The sequence below is a fragment of the Tursiops truncatus genome, chromosome 11, assembly GCF_011762595.2.
Source record: "Tursiops truncatus isolate mTurTru1 chromosome 11, mTurTru1.mat.Y, whole genome shotgun sequence".
In the NCBI taxonomy this organism is placed as follows: Eukaryota; Metazoa; Chordata; class Mammalia; order Artiodactyla; family Delphinidae; genus Tursiops; species Tursiops truncatus.
In genome coordinates this window covers 93,380,223-93,401,068 of record NC_047044.1, presented here as the reverse complement: position 1 = coordinate 93,401,068, position 20,846 = coordinate 93,380,223, and the positions used below count along the sequence as shown (strand labels likewise).

The following is a 20,846-nucleotide window of genomic DNA, read 5'->3' as shown; positions in this document are numbered from 1 at the left end:
TGGTCAAAAAATTTTCAAATCTAAAACCAATCTAAAAAATTTCCCTGCCATAATCTTATCACCTCCAATGCATCTGCTTTACAGCTTTCACAATTATGCAGCCATGCCAGTCCTTCACTTAAGTTTTTCAATGGCGTTCCGTTATTCTGGAATACTGTCTAGACTCTTTAGAGGAAAAGCAAAATCCTTCGTGATCTCAACTTTACATATGCTACCTCCAGCTGACACCCCTCAAGACAGGAGACTGTATTTTGGCAGTCCAATTTACATGTAACTTCTCAAAGGTGCTTGTTTCACTCTGGTTTTGAGCAGGACAGGACAGTCCCTCTGCCTGGAATGCAATCTCTCCACTTATCCGCATAAGTAACGCTATTCACTGACCAACACCCACCAACCTTATGCACCATTTTTCTAAGACGTTTTCCCGGAAACCCATCTTCATTCCTAAAGATCTGACTACTCTCTTCTTTGTGCTAATCCTTGTATAGATCTCTATTACAGCACATTTAATATCATTTATCACACTCCTTTATCAAGTACCTACTATGATCCAAGCTGTATGTTTTATATACATTAAATCATTTAATTTTCTCACAACAGCCATGCTAAATATTATCTTCATTTTAAAGATGGAGGACTTCCCTGGTGGCGCAGTGGTTGAGAGTCCGCCTGCCGATGCAGGGGACACGGGTTCATGCCCTGGTCTGGGAGGATCCCACGTGCCGCGAAGCGGCTGGGCCCATGAGCCATGGCCGCTGAGCCTGCGCGTCCGGAGCCTGTGCTCCGCAATGGGAGAGGCCACAACAGTGAGAGGCCCGTGTACCGCAAAAAATAAATAAATAAATAAAATAAAGATGGAAAAACTGAGGCCTAACAAGAGCAAATAACTGCTGGTAAACGGTGAAGTTAGAATTCAAACCCATCTCTGCCTGGCTTTAAAATCCCTCTTCTTACTACTACCTCCAACCACAGAGGACTTTGAGAACCCTGGTACAGGTACCATGCATCCCCAGCACACAGTAGGTATTCAGCACATGTTTGCTGAATAAATGGATAGTTTCCAAAAATTTTAGTGAGTCTCCCATTTGAATTTTGTAAAAATACCAGCTTAAAGTCTTTGTTAAGATTAAAGAGCTTTAAAATGAGTTCTGTCTAAACTCCACAAACAGGGTAGGTAGACCTGGCTTGTGTTGAATTCCATTCAGAACTGTTTGTCAATTTGGGATATATTTTATGTTAGGACATTAGTCAATAGTTATGAACCCTGAAGAAACACAGGTTATTTAGCCTAAGGTCTCTAGACCTAGGGGTATAAGGTGGCTCACGTATCCTCAGGCTGCATTTTAAGGAAGCTCTTAAAGTCACTGGTAGAAAATTACCCAGAAAAAAAATGGGAGATTTTAAACATGGACCAATGTTCAGAAACTCTTAAGTTTAGACCACTGATTGATTTCTACATATCTAAACTGAGAATTTCCTAACTTTAGTTTTGGCAAAACAATATTCTTTTCTGATGCTTTACTAAATGTTTCTGTGAAGATTTTTGTACATAAGAAAACTACTGTCTTTAAGAAATTATTAAATACAAAATGTAAGAAATCCCTGGTACAAACAACTAACTTAATAACTTGTTTCTTAATAAGGAAATACTGGTTGTAAGTGAACCTCACACATAAAGAAAAGGCAAAGTACTATAAAACTTCTCCCTTAAGAGTAATAAACAAGGTTTTAGTCATACTTACAACAATCCAGTTCATCTGATTTGTCGCTGCAATCTAAATTATGATCACATTTCTTGTGTTTTCCAATGCACTGACCGTTGGCGCAGCGGAATTGATCAATTAAACAAAGCACTGAGGAAAAAAATGCAAATAGTTTTCTTATTTTTGCTACCATGTAAAGGTAAACTCTGGCAAAAGTCAAAAAGTGCTTTCTGGGGCTTCCCTGGTGGCGCAGTGGTTGAGAGCCCACCTGCCGATGCAGGGGACACGGGTTCGTGCCCCGGTATGGGAAGATCCCACATGCCGCGGAGCGGCTGGGCCCGTGAGCCACGGCCGCTGGGCCTGCGCGTCCGGAGCCTGTGCTCCGCAACGGGAGAGGCTGCAACAGTGAGAGGCCCGCGTACCGCAAAAAAAAAAAAAAAAAAAAAAAGTGCTTTCTGGGCGCAAATGAAAAACAAATTAGACTTTTAGAGAAAACTTACAAATTATTCTCTAGGGATTTCAACTGGTTGAAAGAAAAGAGAAGACAAAGGAATCCAGCACAAAATTTCCTATTTTGTCCTTTATGCTAAATTTCATCTTTCACTAATAATTCTGTCAAGAATTAAAGAATTCTACATGCATTTCTGTACACTAAAAATTTCCAGAGAATTTGTTTTTCTTGTGGTTGTTTTTTACTGTGTTAAAGGTTAGCAGATAAAAGAAGAAAATATGAAATTATTTTACATTGTAATAAATAAATCCACTAACTGAGAGCTCATTGGAAATAAGGACTAGTTTTACATACTGAAGGTCTAATGTTTTGGCCTCATTTCTCAACTTGCAAGGCTTATTAACGTGTATAAACCTTACGCATGTTAAGTGAATTAAAACAATTTAGAACATGCTACTATGTTTAGAAATAACAAAGTCAAATACACTTGAAAAACCCCAAATCTACCACTGAATGAGCCAAAGCAATACTCTGAATTTCAAACAACTTAATTGAAAAAGGACTCCATAACCAGGCCTAGGAATTTCGGATACCTTCACAGTTCTTCTCATCTGACTTATCCTGGCAGTTGGCATCTCCATTGCATCTCAGGGCACCATCAATACACTGCCCACTGGCACACTGGAACTGGGACTCTGAGCACACAGGACAATTGAGCTCATCACTGTGATCTTCACATTCAGTAAACCCATCGCACCGCCAAGCCACAGGGATACAGTCAATTTCTCCCGTGAAACAAGTAAACTGCTGAGGAGAACATGTCGGGGGTTCTTCAAATGAACAAGGGGGAGAGGAGTGACAAAAACATAATCACAGTCACACAGAGGTACAAACATTTACACCTGAGTGAAGCCCATTTAATAATTAGCATGTACAAAACACTTTATAATAGATAAGATTTGTAAAGTGTCTCACTGAATCAGAGAAATATAATCTTTACAGTACTTCATTTCGATTCACAAACTTGCAAAACTATAAGGCAGAAGTTTTCTCATATACTATAATTCAAGTAGGATTACTGTATTGTTGTATTACTGCAACCCGTTATAATCTCACACATAACCTGGGAATCATCACTATAATCATCGACCTCCAAATATTTTAAAGTTACCTTAGAATTCATAACTTTTCTAGCCCTGAGGTTCTCAAATAATGGTCCACAAACCCCTGGGGGTTCCTAACCTGTGACCTCTTTCAGGGAATTGACAGAAACTATTTTATAATAATATTAACATGTCGCTTGCATTGGTGCCACAAAAGGAACGGTGGGTAAACTCCTGGCACCTTAGCAGATTCGAGGCAATGGCACCAAACTGTACCAGTAGTCACTGCATTCTACACAGTCACATACACACGGGGTGGGGGGCAATGGGGAAGCCAGTTTCATTTAAGAATGTTCTTGATGAATCAGTAAAAATATTAATTACATTAAAATCAATTCTTTGAGTACATGTCTCCTCAATACTGTCTGACAAAATAGGAAGCATGTATAAAGCTCGTGTTGCATACCTCAGCATGATGGTTTCTTAAGGGAAAGCATTCTGAGCTATAAACGCAACCTAAAATGGGACACCCTTCTGATGTGAAAGAACAACTGACAGATAAACTATCAATGTTTGCACTTGGGTATTTGGCAGGAAGTTTTAAAAAAAATGAACCAGTGAGTCAATTATTTCAAGGAAAACAAGAGCAAATCATTGTAACACTGTACTTCTGTGGCAAATTATAACACTGGAACTTTCAATCAGAAATTATAATTTTGGAAGACCTATATCCAAAACTAAACTCGACAGACTCCTAGTACTTAAATATTTTTATGATGAGATTGGTGGTAATGTTATTTTTTTCGATACTGTATAATGAAACGCATCAAAATCTGAAAATCTGGGAATTTCTGAGTGCAATTCTAATATTTCCAAATGACCAAGGTGTAAGGTTACAAAACAGTGCATGGGTAAAATATCCATTCTGAGCACAAGATAAACTAACAGATTTCAACATGAGACTAGGAAAAGTGAGCTGATATGGTTTCAAATTCCACATCACAACTCAACCTATAGAAAATGACCCCTTGTCAAGATTTGGTGTAGAATTCAACATAAATATACATAATTATTTGAAAAGGCTATATTATAGTCCTCCATTTTCCTCATATCTGTATGAGGCCAAATTTCTTCATGTACTTCAACAAAACTACGTACTACAACCGACTGAATGCAGAAGTAGACATCAGAATCTAGCCCAACATTAGAGATTTACAAAAAAGTAAAAATAATGCCATATTTCTCACTAAAATTATTTTGCTTTAGAAAATACAGTTAATTTTCTTAACAGTTTTAATTTGAGAACATGTAAAGGTTTATTATTGTTATTTTTTAAAGTCCTTGGTTTCAAATCCTACTACGGTAAATAGATAAATATAATAACCTATGCAAACAAAAGCTCTCCTCAGCAGTTCTTTAAAATGTAAAAATATGCTGACACCAGTTTGAGAACTGTCATTCAATCCGAATTTCTTTGTTTTGCAAATGAAGAAACTGAGGTTCAGAGAGGCTAAGTGATCACCAAGGTCAAAGAGCTTCCTATGAACAAGAGTGATTAAAAAAAAGAGGATTAGAAGGGCAGTCTCCTTACTTTTAGCCCATTACCTTTACTACGGTATCACAGGCCCACTGACTCCTTTTAAAAACTTGTCTGTTAGTGAATTCTCTAGAGAACAGAACTTTATTATATGACTATGGATCAGAAAACCTTTTATCCTTAAAATAGAGAATATTAGATAGAGAATAGAGATTACAAGTGAACATTTTACATGGAGAATTTGAGGGACTTTCTAGAGGAAATCTGATCCTATTATGTATAGAGCATTGTAACAGGTCATATGGAGAATAAAAACAGATAAAATATGGTCCATGTCCTTAAAGAGCTTTTAATTTGGTTGGGGCTAGGAACACACTAATGAATATAAAACAAATGATTATGTAACTCTGAGCTGCATGCTGCTAACAAGTGCTACAATTCAGAAAAAGGGACAACAGTAACAGCTAGTGAAGGTTTCAAAGATCATGAGGAAGACTCATCAGCTGATTGAGATTGAGGATGTGCAGGTAAGAAGAAAAATACATCCCTGAAATACCACAAGAAAACCCACAGAAGCAAAACAAAACAGAACATGCCACAGTGATGTCGAACTCCAAACAGCCACACAAAAATAAAGTGAGCAGATTGGGCAGAAATACAAATGAGATGGGTTGGTAAAATAGGCTGAAATGAAAACACATCTCGAAGGTCAAGCAGAGGAATTAAGATTCTGTATTTCATTTACCTCCATTGTAAAATCAATGTTAAGTCACAAGAAAAATCTTGTATAAAAACATTCACTGCAGTTTCACTCTTAATAACAAAAACTGAAAACAATTAAAATGTCCCTCAACACAAGAATAATAAAACTGTGGCTTACTTATACAATGAAACATACTAGCAACATACTAGCAACAAACATACTAGCAACAAAAAGATAAAAATGACTGATGCACTCCACTGTAAGGATGAATCTCAAAAATATTATATTAAGCAAGAGAATGCAGACATACAGTACATACGTCATGATTCCTTATATAAAGTTCAAGAACAGGCAAAGCTAAACTATGAGGATGAGAATAAAAAAAATCGTTACTTCTGGAAGAGAACTGGCTGCTAGGACACAGGGAACTTTTCTTAATGAAAACACCGTATGTCTAGATTTGGGTGTTGGTAACACCACTGTACACATTTGTTAAAAACAATGCATTTAATAAAAATATGCATTTAATATATACATTAAAAGCAATCACTAAATGTGAAGGAAAAAAACACTGGTCTTTTACAGGACATTTTCTAAATGAAAGGTGGTAACTTTGATTCAGTTTTACCTACGTTATCATTACATAAAGGCATATTTTTCTAGGATTTGCCTTATTAGAGCAATAATCTGGCACCCTGACATGGAAACAGTTTTTTTTTTTTTTTTTAATTGTGGTAAAATATATGTAACAAGTTTACCACTTTAGCCATTTTAAAACATACAGTTCAGTGGCATTAAATAAATTCACATTGTTGTATAATGCCTGCTATTTTGGGGAGAGATACTTCAAGTACCAGAGCTTAACTTTTACTATGCACATATCTGATCTCCCTGACTAAACTGTATGCTCTGTGTCAAAGATCTGCAAATCTTCTGCAGTCCAAACAGAGTGCCTCATAGCTGCTACTCAATACATGTTATTTATTTTTTTAAAAAAACTTAAAGGAAAGTTAGAAGAATAAAATAGTCTTATAATACCATCTTATCAATAATTTTTATGTTTTGAGTGTACCATCTTATCAATAATTTTTATATTTTGAGTGTAAGCCCTTTCAATCTTTGTTCACAGAAATACGTTTTTTACGTAATTCTCATCACAGTAGAAAACGCAATTTTAATATTTTTTTTCCACTTGCACCAAATTTTGGCTACATTTTTACGTCAGCTTATGCTCATAATGTTTAATAGCTATATAAACTCAAGTTATTTTACTAACTTTCCTATCATTAGAAATTATTTTTAAATTTCTGTCACTGCAGAGAATAGACTTTTTCCTTCAGCTGAATTAACTTAGCATTATCCCCGAGAGGAGAATTTCTGAATTAAGGGAAAAAATATTATAATGGCATTTGAAGCTACCATACTTTGCTTTAACAAAGGAATATACCAATCTGTTATGGTCCCATGAGTGACTGAACCAATTTCACTACAACATTATTACTACTCAGTGATATCTTCAAAAAAAAAAAATTTTTTTTTTTTTTTTGGCTCCGTAAGTAAGAGAAACAACAGGGAACTGCTGATAGAACTGAACAAAAGAGTATTCTTTTCACTGGATACACTCCCAGCAATGACATATAAACTGATAGAATCTAGGATTCAGTGGATGAAGACTATAGGAGGTAGAATTAATTCGCCTTGTTACCCTTTGGGGTGGGAAAAGCTACTTTTTTATTAGGAAGTAGATTCATTCACAGTTATGAGTTTCCCCTTTTGCCTTAGTCCCAGGGTTAGGTTACACCTATCACTTGTCATGATGAATTCACTCTTAGAAGAATCCAAAAGCCTAGTATAGTGCAGAAAATGAAATATAAGTGAGCAATCAAGTTAGGAGAAAGCAATTTCACTGTCAAATCAAAGAATGCTAGACTAAGTTTTGGAACATGACTGGCATTTAGACTTTCAGAAAAAAAAAAATAACATATTTACCTCCACATAGTAGCTCATCTTGAAGCAGAACCAAGTGCATGGGGCAGGAGCACCTTGTAGTACCATCTCCCTTTACAAGACAAATATGTGAACAGCCACCATTATCCTGAGTACAAGGGTGCTGTCCTGCAAAGAGAAGAGAGAAGAGAAGAGAAGAAGAGCACAGAAGAGAAGAGGAGAGAAGAGAAAAAAGAAAGGAAAGAAAAAGAAAGAACGGAAAAAGAAAAGGAAGGGAGGGAGGAAGAAGGAAGAGCCCAGACAAAATCAATTATTTTTGAGTTACCAACAAAACCAAATGTAAAATCCCTTTGAATTTTATTTCCACACAGTATAATTTCTCACCCCATCCCTAAACAATCTACAAGAAAAGGAGGACAACAATTTAAAACACAAAATACTTATATCTAACCACTGTCTTTACATACTTATACATAAAATATTTTACAGCATTTAAAGTAAGGTAACGGTACAGCTCATGTTAGTTTTTGTGAATAAGAAAAAGTGATTATTCGAACTAAAAAAAATGCTAGGGAGAACGCTGAAACTTGGATATTATTCTCTTTAAAATATAAAAACTCTTCTAAAGATTTTTAACTCCGAAATTCTACCTTTCTGAGAGGTAAGATGATTTCACTCAAAAAGTATACTCCAATGAGGAACCTGCTGAAAATTAGAGTTGTTAGAAGAAAAAACAAGTTCACATGAATCTAACCACCCAGAGACAATCAAAATTATTTGCTTGGTCAACTGCAAAAGAACTTGCAATGTTACAAATGTTTAATTTCCTCATATTTGGGTTAAATTAAATAAATACACTATCAGGCACATTTCAAAGTCTGTCTCATAAGTTGTATTTAATGAAATCATTGTTTTGACTTTTCTACTTAGCTCGTGTCAAAAGCAACTTGACAGCTGTCATCCCAGTAGCCACCCATTTATTATGACTCTTTTCTCAGTAACACATCAGTCCTGCTTCAGTGTGTGTTGATGAGATTGAGGGAGTCAACTCTGTACAAATGAGCAGATGTGTGATACTACACATATGTGTAGTATCACACAAAGCAGACACCCCAGTCCTTGTATTAGGATGTACAACCTATAGAGCACTTTCTCAACCTTTTAATTCATGACACTTTTCATAAACAGCAATCCAATTTTCTTTAATGTTATTAGAAATTTGAAAAAAAAAGTTTTTCTAAATATAAAACCATATTTAAGTGTTGAATTTTAAAGATATTCCCCCTGAAATTCTGAAAACCTTCGTTGAGATTCTTCTGCAATAAAATGTTCATATCAACTGAATAAATAACTTAGCCATTACATCATCTCTACCTTATTTCTGTTAAATATTCAGCATGAATTATATGTTATAACATAGAATGACAACAATTCTAACGTTCTAAATCTCAGATACCTCCTAACTTAACTTCTAAGTTCATGAACAGTGACAACACAATGAAGACTTGAACAAGCTACGGTGCTCTCACTCCTCTTTCCTCCTTTCATACTCCAATTCATTTCTGAAGCATTGTGCCAACAAGTTAAGGAGTTTCAATACTTCTCTCAGTCCTCCATTTAACATGTGCATTCCTGATATACTGTATAAGACCTATAGTAGTGATTGCTAGGAAGGCACATTTGATGACAGACACATATTAACAAGAGTTAACAGTATTACATAAACACACGTTAACTAGGCCAAGATGACTAGTCATTTTCAAAAGTTTTCAGTAAGATAAAAAAATAATTTATGGCCACTTTTCTAAGCTAGAATTGAAAAACTTATCCAAGTGGGGAAAAAACAAGCTCTTATTAAACACAGTCTTCTCTAAGTTTACACACTAATCTTTAGTTTGTTTTGCTTTTGCTTAAGAATAGGTTTATTTCCATGATAACTATAGTCATCATTATATAAATGTAACTTTTGCTTTTGTTGAAACCATGGGGATGTACATGGAACAAAAGAAATATATGCTGTATACCAATATTCTTAAAAGGGCTGAAGGAGAGAGAAAAAACATGACAAGCAGAGTCCTTGCTATACCTGGGGAAATTTTTGAAAATGAGCAATACCATTCCTTTCCCCCACTCCTGTTTCATGAGGAAAAAGTATTTCATATGAAAAAGCTCCCAGGTGAATATAGGCTTTGAAAACATGAAGAGTTTTAAAAAAAAAAAAAAAAAAAGGCAAAACTAAAAGTGTATGAAAATCTTAAAGAAATAAGAAGACACAAAACAACATCTTAGTTTTATATCATTTCTTACAACATGAATCTTGCGATTAGCAGTACACCACCAACACTTACTATATTCCTGAAGATTCAGCTCCTTTACTGCATGAATGTCACTAAGCTGGGCAATTCGAGCCTGGACTTTGGTTCTACCCTCTCGACCTGTCATGTCAATTTTTTCAATCATCTGCTGCTGCTTATCAATCCAATACAGCCAGTTTTCAAACACAGTTAGTCCCACAGGCTGCAGAATGTTGGAGTCTTCTAATACTATCCGGTTGGCACCTTGGAAAGGAGAACATTCAACAGAAATGATGCATGTGGGTCAAGTCATACATTCAACAGCTATTTACTGAAAACCAGTTAGATTTTTAAAGTACTGAAAAGGAAAATATGATAAGCTCTCTACCAGAAAACTTAAAAATCATTCTGAGAAGAAAAGATATATACATCCCAGAAAACAGGTAACAGACTAGACATCCAAGTGCAATCAAGAGCACATAAGTGTCCAGTACGTAGTAGATACTAAGTTCAGAGAAATGTAGAAAAGCACTTGAGTCGCTTTCAAAAATTTTTTAAAGCACAGTCCAGGGCTTCCCTGGTGGCGCAGTGGTTGAGAGTCCGCCTGCCGGTGCAGGGGACACGGGTTTGTGACCTGTTCCGGGAGGATCCCGCGTGCCGCAGAGCGGCTGGGCCCGTGAGCCATGGCCGCTGAGCCTGCGCGTCCGGAGCCTCTGCTCCGCCACGGGAGAGGCCACAGCGGTGAGAGGCCCGCGTACCGCAAAAAAAAAAAAAAAAAAAAAAGCAAAAAAAGCAAAGCACAGTCTACCTTTCAAATTAAGTCTTATGAAACTCTCTAACATGTATAACACACAAAAACAGTACTTCTCTGGATGAAGCAGTGGTGGTGGGCCGAGAGCTCCGTGTTCTCGGCTTCCCCCACCTGCCGAGCACACCCAAGGCGTCTGTGAAGACCACCACCCTCACCCACCGGGCCACTCAGAACACAGGAAAAAGGACTCAAAGGTTACCTGGTTCAAGCTTCACCTCAAAATAAGATTTCTACAACACCCCAGACACAGAGCCATCCAGACTCTGAAGAGGCAGCCTATTCTACTGCTGAACTAGGAGAAAGGTCTTTCACATAGTGTGCTGAAACCTGTGCCCCCTGCCCACCCCCATAGCTTCTCCTTCATTCAAAAAGAATAAAATACATCAATTCCTTCTCTCTTCCTCCTAGTCATCCTTCAAATATCTATAGAACTTTTCCCTGGTCCTTAAGTGTTTGATCAAAGAAAGACATTAGCTTAATACTTTGGAAATATCAGGGAAAGTTCCAGGAAAGAGGCAAACATAAAGCTAAGCTTTAATAAATGGAGAAAAGTGGGGAGGTATTACGGATGAGAAGGCACCGCCTAAGTGAACGTTCAGATTCATGGTGGGTTAAACACAAGTCTACTTAAGCTCCCTCCTAAACATCTACTAAAACGATGGTAAAAAATGAAGGCATAAACCCATAAGGACAAATGGGACAGAAGAGTAGAAAAGCGATATAAAATTTACAAGTTGGAGAACAGACAGACAACAGATCAAGAATTTTAGCCTCCTATGAACCTCCTTTCAATAAGCTAATAGAGGATGTGATCTATCACGTAAAAGGAATTAACGAAAGAAACGGAATCTGGGAAACAGCAGGTTCAGAACCAAGGAGACTGGCAAGTACATTCCCAGGATAACGGTGAAAGAAAGTTGCCCTAGAAAGCAAGCAAATCCAGACTGGAGCAAGATGACAAAGAAATGCAGGAGGTACGTCTTCAGTTAAAAAGAAAAAAAGATGGAGTGCTTGATGCATCTGCACATACTGAAACAATATTTACATTAGATAAGATTCATTTCAGAGAGAACTAAAGCTACAGAAGGAAATGCAGCTCACAGTAATATTTTCATAGCCATAAATAAACAATTATGAACTTAAAAATTATGATATAACTAAGCTGGGAGGATGGGAGGAGAGTTCATATAGGTATGTTAGGGATATATGGCTTAAGACAGCAAAATCATTATCTTCCATTAAAAGAAGTCCAATTGTGGTATCTAAAAATTAAAAATCATGAAGCAGCAGTTTTAAACAAGTTATTTTAAACTATCGGAGATGCCTCTGAGAGTAGGAACTGAGAGGAGGAAGTAGAGCAGTAGACTTGGTTTTTGTAGGCCAATTAGAACCATTTGATTTCTATACCTACATGTATTACTTTGATGAAAATTAAAATTAAATTTAAACTGTAACACTAAGAGTGATTAAAAAAAGATTAGTTGGTGGTAGTGGAAGGATGGCCTCAATTGGACAACTGGGGAAAATAAGAGGTCAACAGTGTTGCTGGAGGATCCCAGATCTACTGATTGACTCTGACGGCGGTTATAAAACTCTGGAATCAGCAATGAAAAGACATTTATTCAACAATCTACGCATATACTAAACACAGTGCAGTATAAAAGCTCTGTAGGAGGCTAAAAATACTAAGCAGAAAGATATCCCATGAAAAAAGTATATGATTATCTGTGAACATATAAGGAAGGGGGGAAAAAAACCTACCAACATTATACTAATCTTATTCAGAAAACGTAAAAAAAGGAAACATTTCTTTTTATGAGGCCAATGTAACCTTGATGGCAAGACGCCAACAAGTACATTGTAAGAAAGGAAAATTATGGGGTAATCTTTCTAATGAACACAGATGTAAACATCTTAAACAAAACATTAGCAAATCAAATTCAGCAATATATAAAAGGGATAATGTATCATATCAAGTTTGATTTATTCTAGCAAACTAAGAACAGAAGAGAATTTCCTTAATCTGCTTTTTAAAAGTTATCTACAGAAAAACCTTAGCAAACATAAAACCTAATCAAGAAGTATTGAATGCTTCCCCCAAATCATGAAAAACAAAAACAAAATGAAACAAAAAAATCTAAGGATTCTATTATTTTATTCAATATTGTACTGGGGGGTCCCAGTCAGTGTAATAAGGCAACAAAGAAAAAGGACTGGAAAAGAAAAAATAAAACTCTCCCCATCTGTAGACAAATGATTCTGTAACACAGAAAATTCTAATTTAGCAAGGTCCCTGGGAACAAGCACAATGTACCAGACTGGGGAAGAAGGGAAAAACTGTATTTCTATATTCCAGCCACAACCAGAAAATGAAATATTAAATATTTAGACTACTCTTTATTACCAGCATTCAAAAGCATTAAATACCAAGGAATAATTCCAATGAAACACAGGCAAGACCTCTACACAGAAAACTACAAAACACTGAGGGAAATTAAAGTTCTAAATAAATAAGGGATATACCATGTTCATGGTTTAGAATCTAGACTAATATTATAAAGATAACAATTCTCCCTAAATTGATCTATAAATTCAAAGCAAACCAGAAAGAATTCTAGTAGGTTTTTGCTTTTTGGTGGAAGAGGCTGATCCTAAAATGTATTTGGAAATGCAAAGTGTCAACACTAGCCACGGTAATCTTAAAGAAATACTAAGAAGAAATACTAAAGATGTACACTGCGAGATAAACTTGTTATAAAGTTTTATTAATTAAAACAATACTATGTAAGACAAAGTGACCAAGGGACGATTAGAGTCCAGACACAAAGTTACACTAATATAATCATTTCATTTATAACAAAGGTGACAGGAGAGCACAGCAGGGAAAGGATGGTCTTCTCAAAAGAAACAGTGTTGAATCAAATAGTAACGTGGAAAATAAAATATAACTTAACCCCTGTCTCACACCATACACAAAAATAAATTCCAAATGGATTAGAGATCTAAAATAAGAAAAGTTAAACAAAAACATTTTAGGAAAAAACACAAGAAAGTATCTCTGTGACTATGCAGAAGTCAAAGATTTCTTAAATATAACATAAAAGGCACTAATCATAAAGGGAAAAATTAATAAACTTTACTACAATAAAAATAACTTTTTTCACCTAAAGACACCACTGGGAGAGTGAAAAGGTAAATCACAAACTGAAAGATTTATGTAATACGTATCTTTCTCTATAGAGAAAGTATGAAGGCATACCAAAAATTATTAAAGAAGACTTATAAATGGAAGGATACCCCACAGTCATGAATGAAAAGACTGAATTCCTTAAACATAACAATTCTCCACCAATATGTATGTAATTTGATAATGGATTAACATCCTGAATAAAGAATTTCTAGAAATCAGCAATAGGAAAATGGGCAGAAACTACGAATTGCAATTCACATATGAAATATGAATGACCAATAAATTAACCTCAAATTCAAATAGAGAAATGCATACTTTATTAACAATGAGATATACCTCTAAAACTATTGGATTGGTAAAAACTCAGAAGTCTAAAAGTACCAAGTACTGGAGGAGAAGCTCATATACTTCTATATATGCAAAACTGTGGGTATTCTAAACTGATATAATCACTTTGGAGAGCAATCTGAATAGATATAGTCAAGTTGAATATATACATACCACATTAGACAGCAATCCCACTACTAAGTTTAGGCCACAGAGAAATATTCAAATATGTACATAAGAATAAACACTGCAGCACTGCTTTTAATGGCAAAAAATTGGAAATAGCAGTTTTGATAGCAGAATAGAGAAACTGTAGAATGATCATCAATGAAATACTATTTAGCACTGAAAATAACTGACATAGATTTGTGGATCAACAGGGATCACCTCAAAACCATGATATATCTGAAAAAAGCAAGTGACAAAAGAATACATGAGACTACTTATACTAATTTTAAAAAGTGAAAAGAAGTTTAAATGTGTGCGTGTACATGGTAAAAAATACAGAGAGAGAGCGAGAGAGAACGAGCAAGAGAGAGAAAGCAAAACATGCATGGCAAAGAAACACATCAAAAGTTACCTCTGAGGAAAGAGGGAGGAAAACAGAACAGGGGAGGGATACACAAGGGCTTCAAATTCTCCCTAATGTTTTTTTTTTTTTTTCCACGAGAGAGGAGGAAGGAAGGTTCAAAAGAAAATATGGCCAAACACTAAGATTTTTTTTTAACATCTTTATTGGAGTATAATTGCTTTACAATGGTGTCTTAGTTTCTGCTTTATAACAAAGTGAATCAGTTATACATATACATATGTCCCCATATCTCCTCCCTATTGCGTCTCCCTCCCTCCCACCCTCCCTATCTCAGCCCTCTAGGTGGTCACAAAGCACTGAGCTGATCTCCCTGAGCTATGCAGCTGCTTCCCACTAGCTATCTATTTTACGTTTGGTAGTGCATGTATGTCCATGCCACTCTCTCACTTTGTCCCAGCTTACCCTTCCCCCTCCCCATGTCCTCAAGTCCATTCTCTAGTAGGTCAGCATCTTTATTCCTGTCCTGCCCCTAGGTTCTTCTGACCATTTTTTTTTTTAGATTCCATATATATGTGTTAGCATACGGTATTTGTTTTGCTCTTTCTGACTTACTTCACTCTCTATGACAGTCTCTAGGTCCATCCACCTCACTACAAATAACTCAGTTTCGTTTCTTTTTATGGCTGAGTAATATTCCATGGTATATATGTGCCACATCTTCTTTATCCATTCATCTGTCGATGCACACTTAGGTTGCTTCCATGGCCTGGCTATTGTAAACAGACCTGCAATGAACGCTGCGGCACATGACTCTTTTTGAATTATGGTTTTCTCAGGGTATATGCCCAGTAGTGGGATTGCAGGGTCATATGGTAGTTCTATTTTTAGTTTCTTAAGGAACCTCCATACTGTTCTCCATAGTGGCTGTATCAATTTACATTCCCATCAACAGTGCAGGAGGGTTCCCTTTTCTCCACACCCTCTCCAGCATTATTGTTTGTAGATTTTTTGATGATGGCCATTCTGACTGGTGTGAGATGATATCTCATTTTGATTTTCATTTCTCTAATGATTAATGATGTTGAGCATTCTTTCATGTGTTTGTTGGCCATCTGTATATCTTCTTTGGAGAAATGTCTATTTAGGTCTTCTGTCCATTTTTGGATTGGGTTGTTTGTTCTTTTGTGATATTGAGCTGCATGAGGTGCTTGTATGTTTTGGAGATTAATCCTTTGTCAGCTGCTTGGCTTGCACATATTTTCTCCCATGCTGAGGGCTGTCTTTTTGTCTTGTTTATGGTTTCCTTTGCTGTGCAAAAGCTGTTAAGTTTCATTAGGTCCCATTTGTTTATTTTTGTTTTTATTTCCATTTGTCTACGAAGTGGGTCAAAACAGATCTTGCTGTGATTTATGTCATAGAGTGTTCTGCCTGTGTTTTCCTCTAAGAGTTTGATGGTGTCTGGTATACATATAGGTCTTTAATCCAGTTTGAGTTTATTTTTGTGTATGGTGTTAGGGAGTGTTCTAATTTCATTCTTTTACATGTAGCTGGTCCAGTTTTCCCAGCAGCACTTACCGAAGAGACTGTCTTTTTCTCCACTGTATATTCTTGCCTCCTTTATCAAACATAAGGTGACGATATGTGTGTGGGTTTATCAGTGAAATTGGCCTGTAGATTTCTTTGTGACATCTTTGTCTGGTTTTCGTATCAGGGTGATGGTCGCCTCGTAGAATGAGTTTCTGAGTGTTCCTCCCTCTGCTATATTTTAGAAGAGTTTGAGAAGGACAGGTGTTAGCTCTTCTCTAATGTTTGATAGAATTCACCTGTGAAGCCATCTGGTCCTGGGCTTTTGTTTGTTGGAAGATTTTTTAATCACAGTTTCAATTTCAGTGCTTGTGATTGGTCTGTTCATATTTTCTATTTCTTCCAGGTTCAGGCTCAGAAGGTTGTGCATTTCTAAGAATTTATCCATTTCTTCCAGGTTGTCCATTTTATTGGCATAGAGTTACTTTGTAGTAATCTCTCATGATCCTTTGTATTTCTGCAGTATCAGTTGTTACTTCTCCTTTTTCATTTCTAATTCTATTGATTTGAGCCTTCTCCCTTTTTTTCTTGGTAAGTCTGGCTAATGGTTTGTCAATTTTGTTTATCTTCTCAAAGAACCAGCTTTTAGTTTTATTGATCTTTGCTATCGTTTTCTTCATTTCTTTTCCATTTATTTCTGATCTGATCTTTATGATTTCTTTCCTTCTGCTAACTTTGGGGTTTTCTGTTCTTTCTCTAATTGCTTTAGGTGTAAGGTTACGTTGTTTATTTGAGATGTTTCTTGTTTCTTAAGGTAGGATTGTATTGCCATAAACTTCCCTCTTAGAACTGCTTTTGCCGCATCCCATAGGTTTTGGGTCATTGTGTTTTCATTGTCATTTGTTTCTAGGTATATTTTGATTTCCTCTTTGATTTCTTCAGTGATCTCTTGGTTATTAAGTAGTGTGCTGTTTAGCCTCCAGGTGTTTGTATTTCTTACAGATTTTTTCCTATAATTGATATCTAGCCTCAAAGCATTGTGGTTGGAAAAGATACTTGATACGATTTCAATTTTCTTAAATTTACCAAGGCTTGATTTGTGACCCAAGATATGATCTATCCTGGAGAATGTTCCATGAGCACTTGAGAAGAATGTGTATTCTGTTGTTTTTGTATGGCATGTCCTATAAATATCAATAAAGTCTATCTTGTTTAATGTATCATTTAAAGCTTGTGTTTCCTTATTTATTTTCATTTTGGATGATCTGTCCATTGGTGAAAGTGGGGTGTTAAAGTCCCCTACTATGACTGTGTTATTGTCGAGTTCCCCTTTTATGGCTGTTAGTATTTGTTCTTATGTATTGAGGTGCTCCTATGTTGGGTACATAAATATTTACAATTGTTATATCTTGTTTTTGGATTGATCCCTTGATCATTATGTAGTGTCCTTCTTTGTCTCTTGTAATAGTCTTTGTTTTAAAGTCCATTTTGTCTGATATGAGAATTGCTACTCCAGCTTTCTTTTGATTTCCATTTGCATGGAATATCTTTTTCCATCCCCTCACTTTCAGTCTGTATTTGCCCCTCAGTCTCAAGTGGGTCTCTTGTAGACAGCATATATACGGGTCTTGTTTTTGTATCCATTCTGCCAGTCTGTGTCTTCTGGTTGGAGCATTTAATCCATTTACATTTAAGGTAATTATCTATATGTATGTTCCTCTTACCATTTTCTTAATTGTTTTGGGTTTATTATTGTAGGTCTTTTCCTTCTCTTGTGTTTCCTGCCTAGAGAAGTTCCTTTAGCATTTGTTGTAAAGCTCGTATGGTGGTGCTGAACTCTCAGCTTTTGCTTGTCTGTAAAGGTTTTAGTTTCTCCGTCAAATCTGAATGAGATCCTTGCTGGGTAGAGTAATCTTGGTTTTAGGTTTTTCCCTTTCATCACTTTAAATATGTCCTGCCACTCCCTTCTGGCTTGCAGAGTTTCTGCTGAAAGATCAGCTGTTAACTTTATGGGGATTCCCTTATGTGTTATTTGTTGAAACACTAAGATTTGACAAAGATGGATGGCAGAAATTCTACACTTTCTGTATGCTGGAACCATTTCATAATTAAGGGTGGAAAAACAAACAATAAAACATGAATAGACAAAAAAAGAAGCATTAATAACGATAGTCTTTTGTTTACAAGCAGCTCATGCAGCTCAGTATCAAAACAACAAACAACCCAATCCAAAACTGGGCAGAAGACCTAAATAGACATTTCTCTAAAGAAGATATACAAATTGCCAACAAACACATGAAAGAATGCTCAACATCACTAATCATTAGAGAAATGAAAATCAAAACTACAATGAGGTATCAACACACACCAGTCAGAATGGCCATTATCAAAAAATCTACAAACAATACATGCTGCAGAGGGTGTGGAGAAAAGGGAACCCTCCTGCACTGCTGGTGGGAATGTAAATTGATACAGCCCACTATGGAGAACAGTACGGAGGTTCCTTAAGAAACTAAAAATAGAATTACCATATGACCCAGCAATCCCACTACTGGGCATATACCCTGAAAAGACTATAAATCAAAAAGAGTCATGTACCACAATGTTCATTGCATCTCTATTTACAATAGCCAGGACATGGAATCAACCTAAGTGTCCACAGACAGATGAATGGATAAAGAAGATGTGGCACATATATACAATGGAATATTACTCAGCCATAAGAAGAAACGAAATTGAGTTATTTGTAGTGAGGTGGATGGACCTAAAGTCTGTCAATACAGAGTGAAGTAAGTTAGAAAGAGAAAAACAAATATTGTATGGTAACACACATATATGGAATCTAAAAAAAAAAAAAAAAAAAAAAGGTTATGAAGAACTTAGGGGCAGGACAGGAATAATGACACATATGTAGAGAATGGACCTGAGGACATGGGGAGGGGGAAGGGTAAACTGGGACGAAGTGAGAGAGTGGCATGGACTAATACATACTACCAAATGTAAAATAGGTAGCTAGTGGGAAGCAGCCGCATAGCACAGGGAGATCAGTTCAGTGCTTTGTGACCACCTAGAGGGGTGGGATAGGGAGGGTGGGAGTGAGACACAAGAGGGAGGAGATATGGGGATATATGTATATGTATAGCTGATTCACTTTGTTATAAAGCAGAAACTAAGACACCATTGTAAAGCAATTATACTCCAATAAAGATGTTTTAAAAATAAATAATGATAGTGTTTTGGATTTTCTTTTTTTATTTGCTAAACTGTCTTTAATAAACATGTGCCGCTTTTATAACAAAAAATAAACATCATAAACGAAGAGAAAAAGAGAAAAGGAAAGAAGGGGGAAAACCCACATTAAATACTAGAAAAAGTTGTAACACTGTTATAATAAATAACTATCATACACACGAGAGGGGATATAAGAGATACATGTGATCAGGTAAGGGAAGGAACATACTATGCAAGGTGGGTGCATACACACGCAAAGTGAGTGCATGACTGTTTGGAATCAAAGAAGGCATAATGGAAGGGAGGCATTTGAACCTGAAAAGACAGAATTTCTTAAAATTTTAAACAAGTTACACATATATGCAAAAATATGAAACTTATATGATACAGAAATAAATACTCTTAACATATTAGTATGCTAACCTTACATACCTTTCTCAAGGTTTATGTGTTTGCATATTTCTCAAGGAATATACAAAAATACATACCTATATTTTTGTTAATAGTATACATATTGTCTGTGTGTGTGTCTGTGTGTGTGTGTGTGTGGTACACACATTTTTGGAGGCAATTTGCCAGTATATATAGTATATAGTTTGCGTGTGTATGTGTATTTATATGTGTGTGGGTGTAAAATAGGGTTTTAAATTTCAAATAAAACTAAATCTTAATAAACATTACTATACAACTTAATTTTAAAAATCATCCTTCTATGTCAGTACACACAGATCTACTGAATGACTGTAATAATTACTGAATGATTGTAATATTTCATACCCCTGATATACTAGAATGTATTTCTCTGTGATAGACTATTACAAATAATGCTCAGCAAACACCGTTGTACAACAGGGTCAGTGTTTCTGTAAGACTGCTATACGCAAGAGAAAGTTACCAGCAAATGGCCCTCCAAAAAGGTTCTACCAATTTTCACTTCTACAAAAGTGTACGAGAGCATGCCATTTTCTACCATTCTGGCCAATGTTGGGAATAATCAACACCACATTTTATGACTCTGATAGATATAGTGTATTATTTTAATTTCATTTTCCTGATCGCTAGTGAGACCACACAGAGTATTTGGACTTCAGAAATTGGGGGTAGGGGAATAAACATGATTGTAAAGAGAGGACCACTGAGAAATGAGAAAGTAAAAAGTATATTTGAAGACAAACAAATTATTTCATTAAAACACACCAGGAATCTTAAGATCATTTGAGCTTGAGGATGAGTCTGTGAAAGGAAAATACCAACTTAAGCATGCAACCAGACTTTTTTTCTTCAGGTTCTAAGAGTACCCTGAAGGGTTTTTTTAGTATAGTTAGTGACATGATTAGAAACCATGCTTCAGAAAATTAATTTAGGAACAGTGTGTAAACTTTCAGGGGGGAAAAAATCAGCAGGCAGGAGACTAATCATAGGCTAGAATTCAGGCCAGAGATAAGACAAAGTAGAGCAGAAGAATTAGAAAAGGAGAAGAGACGCATTAGAAA

At 36.0% G+C, this 20,846-nt stretch overlaps 1 protein-coding gene across 5 annotated transcripts in view; it reads right to left on the bottom strand.

Moving 5' to 3' along the window:
• LRP6 (LDL receptor related protein 6) overlaps window positions 1–20,846 on the bottom strand; it is a 172,552-nt gene that overhangs the window by 8,872 nt on the left and 142,834 nt on the right. For all 5 annotated transcript variants that reach the window (XM_073789032.1, XM_073789033.1, XM_033867028.2 and 2 more), the window contains 4 exons: window positions 9,793–10,002; window positions 7,487–7,612; window positions 2,748–2,984; window positions 1,743–1,853 (listed from right to left, as the gene is read on the bottom strand). In XM_073789032.1, the coding sequence (XP_073645133.1) occupies window positions 1,743–1,853; window positions 2,748–2,984; window positions 7,487–7,612; window positions 9,793–10,002 (684 nt within the window). The remainder of the gene's footprint in view (window positions 1–1,742; window positions 1,854–2,747; window positions 2,985–7,486; window positions 7,613–9,792; window positions 10,003–20,846) is intronic.